Genomic DNA, 11,840 nt, shown 5'->3' with positions numbered 1-11,840 from the left:
TCGCTCAATAGCAATTCAATCGTTTAACTCATTTACCATAGTAACGCAGTTGGTTTACCATGCCACCTGATATGACACATAGATTTATTTAGGCTAAGTCATATGGCCTTCTAATCTAGCATCTAGATTGGAAGCTAGAATAATCCCCTAAGTCCTATGAAAGTTCTAATCTAGCATCTAGACGCGCTGAATGGAACAACGAAAAGTAGATGCGTTGAATGGAACAACAAAAAGTAGAATTAGGTTGCGCTGAATGGAACGACACAACCATCTCAGCCGTCGGATCAAGCTGAGCTAAACAACGAAAAGTTGATTTTCTCTGTGCTGAACCATTCAGCGAAACTATCTCGCTATTAGTTGGAATGCGAGATATATCTGGAAAGAAAAATAATGTTAAAAAATAGAGAACGCTTTTTGTGTAATCTGCAACGCTTTTTGTATAATCTAGTAGTCAAATCTAGCCCAGGACAAGGAGCCTACGAAAAGCAATAATGATACATCGACTCAAAATCCTGGGAGATTACCGTGTATCACTTTTTTTTTGTGCTCCACAGGGGTAAACAACACCCCCTATAATTCTCTGTGGTGGGCCCCGGGGCTGTGAGACACGGGATTTCTCCCGGTACCCAGCCCCCGACAGTGTAGCATCACCCTACGGAAAGGCCTTACTATTATCGCGTTAAGAATCTCGTCTGCAGAAAGTGACTACGGACAAGAATGGGGAAGAAAATATCATTTTATATGTTTGTAATTTCATGTGTGATTAAATGATTGGTTTAGAAAAAATCATTAAGAAGTGCTAAACAACACGCAATACATCCAAACATTATCCTTCTTACTTCTTCTTTCACCGAAACTCACTTCTTCCAGTTCGTCACTCTGAACCACCGTGTTCTCCCCCACTCCTTAAGTTTGAAGTTTCAGCTTAAAACATTCCAACACTATCATCCTCTAAATGTCTGGAATTTTTCGATGGAAAAAATTAAAAGAAACAGCTAGATACATCCCAGTATCGATAACAAGATCATCATTTTCTTCACCCAACTACCGATTCAATTTGATTTCAAACCGATTCAGTTGTCTTCATGTGAGCACTTACCGATCTTTATTACAAGAACGTTACAAATGCGATAAAACTCCGTGTGATGATTTCTACAAAGGTACAATTCGAGCTGAATCTAATTGTCCACGTTGTTCAGCTCAAATTAATCTGACTTTTTGTAATCGCGGTGACCCAATTGGTTATCAAGCTCTTAATTTATGTGCTAATTGTAAAACTGCTTATTATTTCCGACCTCAAAAACTTGTTCCTTTACAAGGGAATTTCATTGAAATTGGTCAACTTAAAGGGGCAACTAAATTTGGTGAAGGTGATGGAGAGGATTTGGAGAAGCAGTTCCGGGTTTCGTGTTTGGAGAAGATGAGGGAGTTGGCGGGTGGGGAACCACCTGTGCCACCCGTGGAGGTGAAAACTCCCCCTGGACCGCCGTTTGAACCTGGGTTGAATGTCGTACGGGGACTTGGAAATGTTGCAGGAGGTAGTAATGGTGGGACTGAGAATGATGGATGGGGAGGTTCACATTTGGGGATGAATTTACCGACTCCCAAACAAATTTGCAAAGGTCTTGATCAGTTTGTTATTGGACAACAGCGGGCGAAAAAGGTATCATATCTAACAGTAGTTCAAGTCTAGCTTATGTATTCAGTGGCATTACACCATTAGTTTCTCTTGCAACTGTTTAGGTTTTCATGCGGCAAAAGTATTTTGTAGCTGTTAATTACAAATCAGACAGTATTGTAATCAAATGCTAAAGAAATGCTAATCCTGGTTGAGGAATGATAAAACTATTTGATTGATAGCTGCTTTTAATGATATCACAGGTGCTTTCTGTTGCCGTATATAATCATTACAAAAGGATATATCATGCCTCAATGAAGAAAGGAGGGTTGGTTTTCTTACTAATGCTTTGTGAATTAGTGTGTATTAGGAACTTTAGTGCATCCGTTCTGCCTCGTATATTACCAGGGTGGGTCGTTTTTGTTTATTAAGTTGATACATAATACACATTATTTGACAAAAACTCTAGGTCAACAAAAGGATCAGAGAATCTTGAGGCTGTACATGACGGGGATGATTCTGTGGAGCTAGACAAAAGCAATGTGCTCCTAATGGGTCCTACTGGCTCGGGTACAACATCTGTTACATAATTTTAGACTCATTACCATATCATGACTACAGAGGCGTTTGCTTTCTTGCGTTATGCAAAATGTTACACTTCAAATTGCTTGGGTTTGGCTTATATATCTGAAATGAACAGGGAAAACCTTACTTGCGAAATCACTAGCTCACTTTGTGAATGTGCCATTTGTCATTGCAGATGCAACAACTTTGACGCAGGCAAGTTTTGCACCTCCATCTGTTGTGAATGGCACGTTTCATGATTCAAATTCCTTTTGCATTGCATATGTATTTAGTTTCTGTTACTGTTATGGATTGATGTGTCGTCACATAGTAAATTATGTAATTTTCGAAGTATCGTTGCCAACTTAGACTCCATGCTCTGCCATCACGACCACAAATCTAACACATTTCCCTTCTCATCTAAGTTGTTTGACAACATTACTCATTTACAGTTTGATTGTCTCCATTGTTTGTTTTTTGTTTTGAATCAAAAAAATAAACATCAGTGCATTTGAACAATGATGACTATGTTTAAATTTGGTGATACTCAATGAGAGTTTCTATATGCAACCATCGTAGTTTATATAGGTGAAACATGCAATAAAATGCAGCAGAATTCATTTCATTTCATTTTGTACAGTTCTAATTTGCTGCATGCCAAGTGCCTTGATGAACAATTATGATGGTCTTTCACGTGACTACCATTTCTTGTTCCTAGCTAGGTTCTCTATTTTATTTAGTGGGAGTCTTTGTAGTTGTTTAGGGTCAAAACTGAAGCAACCAAGTTTTGCTTTGGGCAGGCAGGTTATGTTGGGGAGGATGTGGAGTCAATTTTGTATAAGCTACTTTCGGTAAGGATCTTATTTGCCTCTTCTTTTTAGATATATGCTTTCTTGAAGCCATTCCTTTTGCTATTTTCTCTTTTTTAAGTCTTATCTGTATATAAATTAAACATTGAGCATGTAGTGGTTGTTTCTGGTAATCAAAAGGATGCATATTTGCATTGAATGTGTATCCGAAACCAACTTATGTTTGTAGTATGACTATTGCTAAATGAAACATGAAGGCCTTTGTTAAAGCAAATGTCATGACTTATATGTCAATCACAGACAAAGTAAGGCTTATTGTCATGTCTGACAAGAAAACATGTTTCTGCTAGTAGTGTAATACGTCATTGACATTTATAGTTGTCATATCATCTATCATAAAACCTAGCTCAGATATTTCCTACGTCCCTCGATTTTGTGTTTAGGCTGCAGATTTCGACGTAGAAGCAGCTCAGCAAGGGATGGTCTACATTGATGAAGTTGATAAGATAACTAAGAAGGTCTTCCTATTTTCACTTTTCTGTTTAAAGCATGTATGTGTTTACTTCTTATAATAAGTATCTAAATATTTCTTTTCTCCAAATATGTCAGCAGGCTGAGAGCATGAACATAAGTCGAGATGTATCAGGAGAGGGTGTTCAGCAGGCATTACTGAAAATGTTGGAAGGAACTGTAAGTTCATCAATCACACTACTACTGGCTTAATTTTATTTGTATTTTATTCGACGCGATTTTGAAGCATGCTTATTGTGCCTAATCTAGTCTTCGTCCCATTTGTTCACTCATGTAATATGAATTAGAAGGAAAACAGATGAACTAGTGGTTTCACGTTGTTTTACTTTTTCGTATCAGCAAAAATTGCTCAATTTTGAAATTCAATTCATCACACGTTTTGATTTACAAATTTCAAATTTCAAATTGTGATGGCCAATCTTTCTAATGTAAATTCCAGCCGCAGAACTTTCTTTGATTAATCAAAAAGTAGAAGTTCTATTTCAACTTAGTTGTAACTCCTTCATTCAGGAAATCAGGATAGTTTCCTTCTTCTCAATGAGAGGTTGCTAGCAGCACTTACTAGCTGATATAAACTAACTACACTTAATTTTTATTCAGTCAACTTTCATGAGCAAACTCCTTTTCATCATGCCATGAGCGTGAATAATTTCTGAATCCAGTCCATCGCTTATGTTGCTTCATGTTAAGTATAATGTGTCAAACTTCTACAGATAGTGAATGTCCCCGAGAAGGGAGCTCGTAAGCATCCTCGTGGTGATAATATTCAGGTACCTGAAGCTAGACAGTTTTTATGCTAAGCCTCCTTCTCAAATTATTCAATAATGTACATCTGTGGTTCTGCAGATAGACACAAAAGATATACTCTTTATATGTGGTGGAGCATTTATCGACTTGGAAAAAACCATTTCCGAGAGGTATCCACAAGTTATGATGTATTTTGACGGGAAGATTGTTTAGAATCAAATGTATGTTTTTTTCTTTTTTCTTATCATTCAGTGACGAGGATTAAATTTTTCGTATTTGCTAGACGGCAGGATTCTTCTATCGGTTTTGGGTCACCAGTTCGTGCCAACATGAGAGCTGGTGGGCTAACTAATTCTGTTTTGACATCATCATTATTGGAAACGGTGAGAATCAAGACTCTTTCATGGTTGGAAAGATAGAAGATCTTAAGTTAATAATTATCTTACTTTTCATTTTATCTTCGCATAGTCGCCCATCTTGATATATCCTATTTATGGATCATGTTCTGTTATTCTATCAGAAATGGAGGCTGATAAGTTTATATGTGATTTGCAGGTTGAAAGTGGTGATCTTATTGCATATGGTCTCATACCTGAATTTTGTGGACGCTTTCCAATCCTGGTTAGTTTGTCTGCACTAAGTGAAGACGAACTCGTTCAGGTATATATCAACAGTTTATATATCATGTTTGCTACATAAGTTTATTCATCTGTTACATTTTTCTACATCACTTCTCTATTAGATCTATTAAAGATATCTCTTACACTTTTCATGCACTCAAATTTCAAAAGAACGAAAAAGAGGAAACAGTAATTTCATGTTCCCTAGATTGCATCTGTAACTTCTTTGTTTAGCTTTAATAGGATGATTGAATGTTTTTCACTGTAAGAGCAAAATTAGATGGTTGTGATCATTAAATTAAACTTTCCCTTTAGATACCTTAGATTTATAACAATCGCATTTTGAGCATCTTAATGAGGCCTTAATAAATTAAAATAACGGACTCTTAGGGTGCGTATATCGGACACAGAAGCCTCAAAGCTTGAGGCCAGAAGCTATGATGATTCAAGAGTTTCTTAGTAACATGAACATGGAATCAAGTGCATAATATCTTGAAACATTACTCAGTTCCACAGTCAAATATTTGCGACATACTTGACAGAGTTTGCTTGGTGTTGTTTCTTCTACAATAGGTCCTCAAGGAGCCCAAAAATGCTCTTGGTAAACAGTACCGGAAAATGTTCAGCATGAACAATGTAAGTGCCTTTGACTTTGTCCTTTGGATCTTGAAATTTTTCTTTCTTGTGGTAGATGTAATGCTGTGACACATTTTAGGTCAAGCTACACTTTACGGAGAGCGCACTACGTTTGATTGCAAAGAAAGCAATGTCCAAGAACACTGGAGCAAGAGGCTTAAGAGGGATACTGGAAAACATTCTCACGGAAGCAATGTACGAGGTAAGAGTACTGGCCTGCAGTTTATTTCGGGTACAGCAATAGTGGGAATGCAACTTTCTTAATCAAATCATCCCTAATAGGCTAATAGGAAGCAACTTTGTTCATTCCCAGATTCCAGATGTTAAGACGGGGAGTGACAAAATAGACGCAGTGGTGGTTGATGAGGAGGCAATCGGGTCAGTGAATTCACACGGCTTAGGAGCAAAAATCCTCCGCGGAGAGGGTTCATTGGAGCGCTACCTTGCGGAAGTCAGGTTGAAAGATCAAACGGTATGTCTGATAATTATTGTCATTCTCTTAATCATTTTCTTGCTCATGTCAAATGCTAAAGATTTGATAGGAAAGATAGAGTTTCATTTGTTGATCGATTTTTAGCTAGGTTAATAAGACCCCAATGATCAGTATGTGATTGGTGGTGACTATACCGGTGTTAAGGTGGTGGTGGTTTGACCCTTCAATACCCACCAATAACTTGATGGTATAGTCCTATAATTCGACATTCAACATGGTTGACCAAAAGTGGTGTTGCATGTTTGTACTGGCTGATGTTAGCTAATGGCAACCCACAGGAAGTATAAATTTAAAATTTCATTCTCAGCTTACTCTTCCCACCCATGTCGGAGGTGTAAGGGAAGGAGCTGTTTTCTGGATTGAAAGTGATCCTTCTGATCGTTGACATTGATATAAATCATGAAATTTTTTATTTGGTTGCAGGAGAAAAAGGATGTTGATGAGCCGGATTCTTTGGAGGGAGAAACAGAGGCCACGCCGAGAGTCATGAGCGTGTAACTTGACCACTATCATTCAACATTAAGCATCACAGCTACACTGTAAAATCTTTTTCACTTTGTACATAAGTTATCTGATAAAATGTATGTATAGTTCCACCCTTCTAAGGAGATAAATTCTTCTTTTTAATAAGAAAACCTAGGAAATTAAAAAAATATGTATAATCAGTAGTAATAAGAAGCTACATTAGTACAATGTATCATTCCTTGCTACTATGAGATTCAACCTTTGTGAATATCAATAGAAATGCTTCAGTTCCGGTCCGTCCTGTAATTAATAAAGAGTTATTAGCAGTATCTTTACAAGGGAAGGGCAGGCATTAATGTAGAAAGGTTAATGGGATTTCTCTACTTTGCAATGCTGCTCCTATCCTATGATATTATTGACATAATAGTTCTTGGATTAAAGAAAAAAGAAAGAATTCAAATCAGTTCAGCTGATTATCCTTGGTTAATCCCTGCTCCTGCCGTCTCTTCATTTCCTTCTCGAATACAGCACTTCCTCTCCATCGGAAAATCAAAATTTTCTTTAAACACTCCCTTTCACACCAGAACCCTCAAATCCTTTTCTCTAAAACTCTTAATAAGTAAAACCCCCATTATTTTTCTTGAGTTTGTTTTTCTGACAGTGTTGGTATCTGTAAATGGTTGAAAGAACAGAGGGAAGAAGAGAAGTTGCAATAGGAATTGATTTAGGTACAACATATTCATGTGTTGGTGTATGGCAAAATGATCGTGTTGAGATTATTGCTAATGACCAAGGAAATAAAACTACTCCTTCTTATGTTGCTTTTAATGATTCTGATCGTTTGATTGGTGATGCTGCTAAGAATCAAGCCGCTAGGAATCCTACCAACACCGTTTTCGGTAATGTTTTAAATCTGCTCTTGTATCATCATTCATTTAGTAACTTGTTCTGTTATTTGCTAGATTTTAGATTGTAAATATCATAAATTTGTTTGGTTAGCATTCTAGAGATTGTTTGTTGATTATGTGTTTTATGTTTTTCTAGATGCAAAACGTTTAGTTGGTAGAAAATTCAATGATAAGTTTGTTCAGAGAGATATCAAGGCATGGCCTTTCAAAGTCATTGCTGGAATAGATGACAAACCCATGATTCAAGTCAGTTACAAGGGCAAGGATATGCAGGTTTCAGCTGAGGAAATCTCATCCATGATTCTCACAAAGATGCGACAAACTGCACAAGACTATCTTGGTTCAATTGTTACGAATGCCGTTATTACAGTCCCTGCTTACTTTAACAATTCACAGCGTCAAGCTACTAAAGATGCTGGAACCATTGCTGGCCTTAATGTAATGCGTATCATTAATGAACCAACGGCGGCTGCTATTGCTTATGAGCTGGATAAGAAGGCAACCAGTGATAATGAGAAGAATGTTCTCATCTTTGATCTAGGTGGGGGTACTTTCGATGTTTCAATCCTCAACATTGAAGTGGGTATTCTTGAAGTCAAGGCTACATCTGGAGATTCACATCTTGGAGGAGAGGATTTCAATAACCGGATGTTAAATTACTGTGTTCAAGAGATGAAGAGGAAGCACAACCTGAACATTAGTGAAAACCCAAGGGCTCTTAGGAGGTTGAGAACATCATGTGAGAGTGCAAAGAGGGCCCTCTCCTCTGCTACTTGGACGATCATTGAGGTTGATGCTTTGTGTGAAGGAGTTGGTTTTTATATGTCCATTACTCGTTCTAAATTTGAAGAATTGAACTTGGATTTGTTCAAGAAATGTATGCAATCCGTTGAAAAGTGTTTGCAAGATGCCAAAATGAACAAGAGCAGCATTCACGAAATTGTGCTTGTAGGTGAATCCACTAGAATTCCCAAGGTGCAGTCTCTATTGCAGGATTTCTTTGGCGGAAGGGAACTGCGCAAGAGCATCAATGCTGACGAGGCTGTGGCTTATGGTGCTGCAGTGCAAGCTGCTATTTTGAGTGGTGAGGCTAATAAGAAGGCGCAGGACTTGTTGTTGTTGGATGTCACCCCTCTTTCTCTTGGTGTTAAGAGACTTAAAGGTGTTATGGATGTGTTGATCCCAAGAAACACCCTCATCCCCGCAAAGAAGGAAAAGGTCTACTATACCTTTGAGGACAATCAGCACTACTTTCGTATTCAGGTGTATGAGGGCGAGCGAACCAGGGTTCGTGACAATAACTTGTTGGGTGAGTTCGAGTTAACCGGAATTCCTCCAGCACCTCGCGGTGTTTCTAATGTGACAGTATGCTTTGACATAGATGCAAATGGTATATTGACTGTATCTGCCGAAGACAACACATCTGGGAAAAAGAACAAGATTACGATTAGAAATACCGAGGGGAGGTTTTCCGAGGCTGGGATCAAGAGGTTGATTGAAGAGGCTGAGGAATACAAATTTGAAGATGAGGAGTACAAGAAGAAGATGGATTCAAGGAACTCCTTGGAGAATTACTTATCCGACATGAGAAGAACGATTGAGAATATTGAAGGGAGGCTAGCATTGGATGATAAAAAGAAGATTGAGGCTGCACTCAAAAAGGTAAGCCAGTGGTTGAGTAACAATGAATTAGGGGAGTTGGACAATATCTCCGACCAGATGGAGGAGTTAGAGAATGTGTGCAGTCCTATCATAACTAAATTGAATGGCCTGCCTTCAAAATAGCTAAAAAAAATAAGAAGATGCATCGGCAGCGTTGTCCCGGCAGAGAATAATTTCAAAGGAAATAAATGTTCTCATCGGTACCTGCAAGTCGATTTCCAAGCCAATCTATCTTCTCTTTGAGATTTGTTGGTCCGGTGGAAAGCTGCAAAAGGTATTTATTTGTGCAAACAGTTCGAAAAAGACTAATCATGATTCATGAGAACTGTCAGAGTCTCAGTAGACTAAAGACTGCTGAATATATTAATAAGAAAGAATACAGTACTGAAAATTGCCAACCGGTTACAAAATCTCCAAACTAGGGGGATACCCTAGAATGGTTCAAGGAAGTCATAAAAGCTTCACCAGTAGTATCTAATACTTGGACAAAATTTATAAGGATTTCAGGCAGAAATTCTGTAAGGTAGTAGTTATCTGCAGAGGAATCAAAAAAAAAAAAAGAGTACACTTATTTGATTTCTTCTTCTCATTCGGACCTGTAGCCTTCTCATTTGGAGCCTGAGATAAGTTTTTGAGCAGCAGCAATGTCTGGGAGTGCTGGGATTGCTCCTTTCTGAGTTGTACAGATTGCTCCGCAAGCATTTGCAAGTGTGAGTGTCTCTTTCAATTTACCTTCGTCCTGTGATATTGATATTTATGTTAGGAAAACATGATATTGGCGTGGAGGTTTGCGTAGAAAATTAGTCGATGCCCGCCTAAGGAGACCTACATATAAGTAGAGAAAGAACTAGGAAACAGACCTCGTAAAGAGACGGATCTTTGGCTAGTGAGCAAAGAAGTGAGCCAACAAAAGCATCACCAGCACCTGTAGTATCTACCGTATTCACTGCGAATCCTTTTACAGACCCCTTGAAGTTCTGTTCCAAATGTAACACCAATGATCCATTCAGATTCATTCTACAACAATGTAAGAAAGACGCAGAAGTTAAAGCAAAGGTATGAAACCTTAGTGAAGTATCTGCAACCCTTGTCTCCATCAGTGACGACGAGCAACTTCAAACCTTCATACCAGAGAGATAAACAGTTCTTTTCATCTGCTGGTCCTTGTGTGATGAACTCTACCTCATCATCACTTACCTGCACATACCATTACGCGTGCAAGGTAAAGTGTTAGTTGTATATCATTATGTGCATTGTTGCTCGAACACTCTAACCTCGCAAGTAAAACACAAGCTAACAACTGGTGAAAAACAATAGACATTAACCTTGATGAAGTCGGCTGTATTCCAGATGCTCTTGATTCCTTCACGAGCAGCTTCAGGAGATGGCCAAAGAGGGATCCTAAGGTTAGGATCATAAGATAGCAGGACACCAGCTTCTTTGGCAGCTTTTAAGGCAGCAATGTGAGCCGATCGACAAGGTTCAGTAATCAAACTAATAGAACCGTAGTGAAAAATCTTGGCTTTCTTGATGAGACCCATGTTAGCTCAGATTCTTTAAGCAACATGTCAGCACTGGGGTTTCTATAGAACATGAACTCCCTCTCTCCATCTTTTCTCAATGTGACAAATGCAAGTGCTGTTCTTGCATCCTTATCGAAACACACACCTTCACTGTTCACTCCATTTTTATTCAATATGTTAACCAGCATATGTCCAAATTCATCATCTCCAAACTGAAATTTCAAAAAATCATAAATTGAATCAAACTAAAACTTAAAGAGCTTTTTTGTTTGATGTGTAATGTTCACCCATTCCTAAAATGGGTGCACAAATTCTTACCTCTAATATTCTTACGTGTGAACAGAAAAAGTGGAAAAACAAATCAGCAAATTAAACACGCGAGAATTAATTAGAGCGTTTCTTGATGATATCGGAAATCTTAATCACCATGAAACTCTCAGTGAGTTATGAATCTTAATACAGAGGGAAAAGAAAAGTTAATGTATTAAACCTTGCCATTCGGCAAGTGATACACCAGAAACATCTGGTACAAAATCAATCAACATTTCTCCGAAACTTACAATATCTGCCATGATGATGATGATATCTTCTTCTTGTTAATTTACTTTCTTTGAACTTTTTTTTTTTTTTTGCAAGAAAACTTATGAGGAAACTTGTGATTCTGAGAGGATTTAAAGTGTAGAGGGAGATAGATAAAAAAAGAGAAAGTAGAGTAAGAATAGGATCTTGACGAGAGAGTCTGAAGGGAAATTAAAAGAGTATTTCTAGGAAGTTTTATGGGTGGGAGTTGCGGACTGGCAAGAATTGACCATATTCTATTAATTATATCCAATTTATCCAAATTTAGATTTTCACAATAACTCTACTTTTTTAATTCTACATGGTAATCCACTAATCCTATCCTAATCTGTGCTCGGACGCGGTGATTCGCGTGCGCATCATCATTCGCTCACAAACCGTCAGATTTTCTGATGTTGCCAGGCAAACCGACATCGTCCAGACATGGTTTTTCTTGTGTAGCCGGTGGGCTCCAATTAAATACACGAGTAGGAATTACTGGCTAGTCCAGTTCTAGCAGACTCAGTTAATGGCTAGTCCGTCCGTGGAAAAGATTTACTCTCTAGTCCAAAAACATGTTTTTGGACTAGATTATTTACTCTCTAATCCAAAAACTTTGTGGAGACTATAAAGTGTATTTTATAAATTCCTAAAACATCCTTCCAGGTCTAATTAGTATCAACACATGTAAATATTACTAGTAGTA

At 38.0% G+C, this 11,840-nt stretch overlaps 2 protein-coding genes and 1 pseudogene across 4 annotated transcripts; 2 read left to right on the top strand and 1 right to left on the bottom strand.

Annotated features, from left to right (window-relative positions):
• Positions 1 to 825: 825 nt before the first annotated feature.
• LOC113331947 (CLP protease regulatory subunit CLPX1, mitochondrial-like) lies at positions 826 to 6,786 on the top strand. 3 transcript variants are annotated; one of them, XM_026578583.1, is made up of 16 exons: positions 826 to 1,160; positions 1,371 to 1,663; positions 1,882 to 1,946; positions 2,088 to 2,188; positions 2,319 to 2,398; positions 2,983 to 3,033; positions 3,435 to 3,509; positions 3,604 to 3,681; positions 4,236 to 4,292; positions 4,369 to 4,439; positions 4,553 to 4,652; positions 4,825 to 4,929; positions 5,463 to 5,525; positions 5,605 to 5,727; positions 5,839 to 5,997; positions 6,442 to 6,786. In XM_026578583.1, the coding sequence occupies exons 1-16, from the start codon at positions 956 to 958 to the stop codon at positions 6,514 to 6,516; spliced, it is 1,701 nt and encodes a 566-aa protein (XP_026434368.1). In that variant the 5' UTR covers positions 826 to 955; the 3' UTR covers positions 6,517 to 6,786. The 3 variants fall into 3 exon arrangements, with proteins under 3 accessions (XP_026434368.1, XP_026434367.1, XP_026434366.1); XM_026578582.1 differs by having other exon boundaries at positions 1,320 to 1,663; XM_026578581.1 differs by having other exon boundaries at positions 826 to 1,663.
• A 373-nt stretch (positions 6,787 to 7,159) lies between these two features.
• On the top strand, positions 7,160 to 9,176 carry LOC113331922 (heat shock cognate 70 kDa protein-like). Its single transcript, XM_026578560.1, has 2 exons — positions 7,160 to 7,382; positions 7,528 to 9,176. The coding sequence occupies exons 1-2, from the start codon at positions 7,160 to 7,162 to the stop codon at positions 9,174 to 9,176; spliced, it is 1,872 nt and encodes a 623-aa protein (XP_026434345.1).
• A 254-nt stretch (positions 9,177 to 9,430) lies between these two features.
• On the bottom strand, positions 9,431 to 11,287 carry LOC113332045 (annotated as a pseudogene).
• Positions 11,288 to 11,840: the final 553 nt, after the last annotated feature.

This window comes from Papaver somniferum, unplaced genomic scaffold (assembly GCF_003573695.1).
Source record: "Papaver somniferum cultivar HN1 unplaced genomic scaffold, ASM357369v1 unplaced-scaffold_128, whole genome shotgun sequence".
NCBI classification, from domain to species: Eukaryota; Viridiplantae; Streptophyta; class Magnoliopsida; order Ranunculales; family Papaveraceae; genus Papaver; species Papaver somniferum.
Note: the sequence above shows the minus strand (reverse complement) of the source record. Positions and strands in the feature narration are given on the sequence as shown.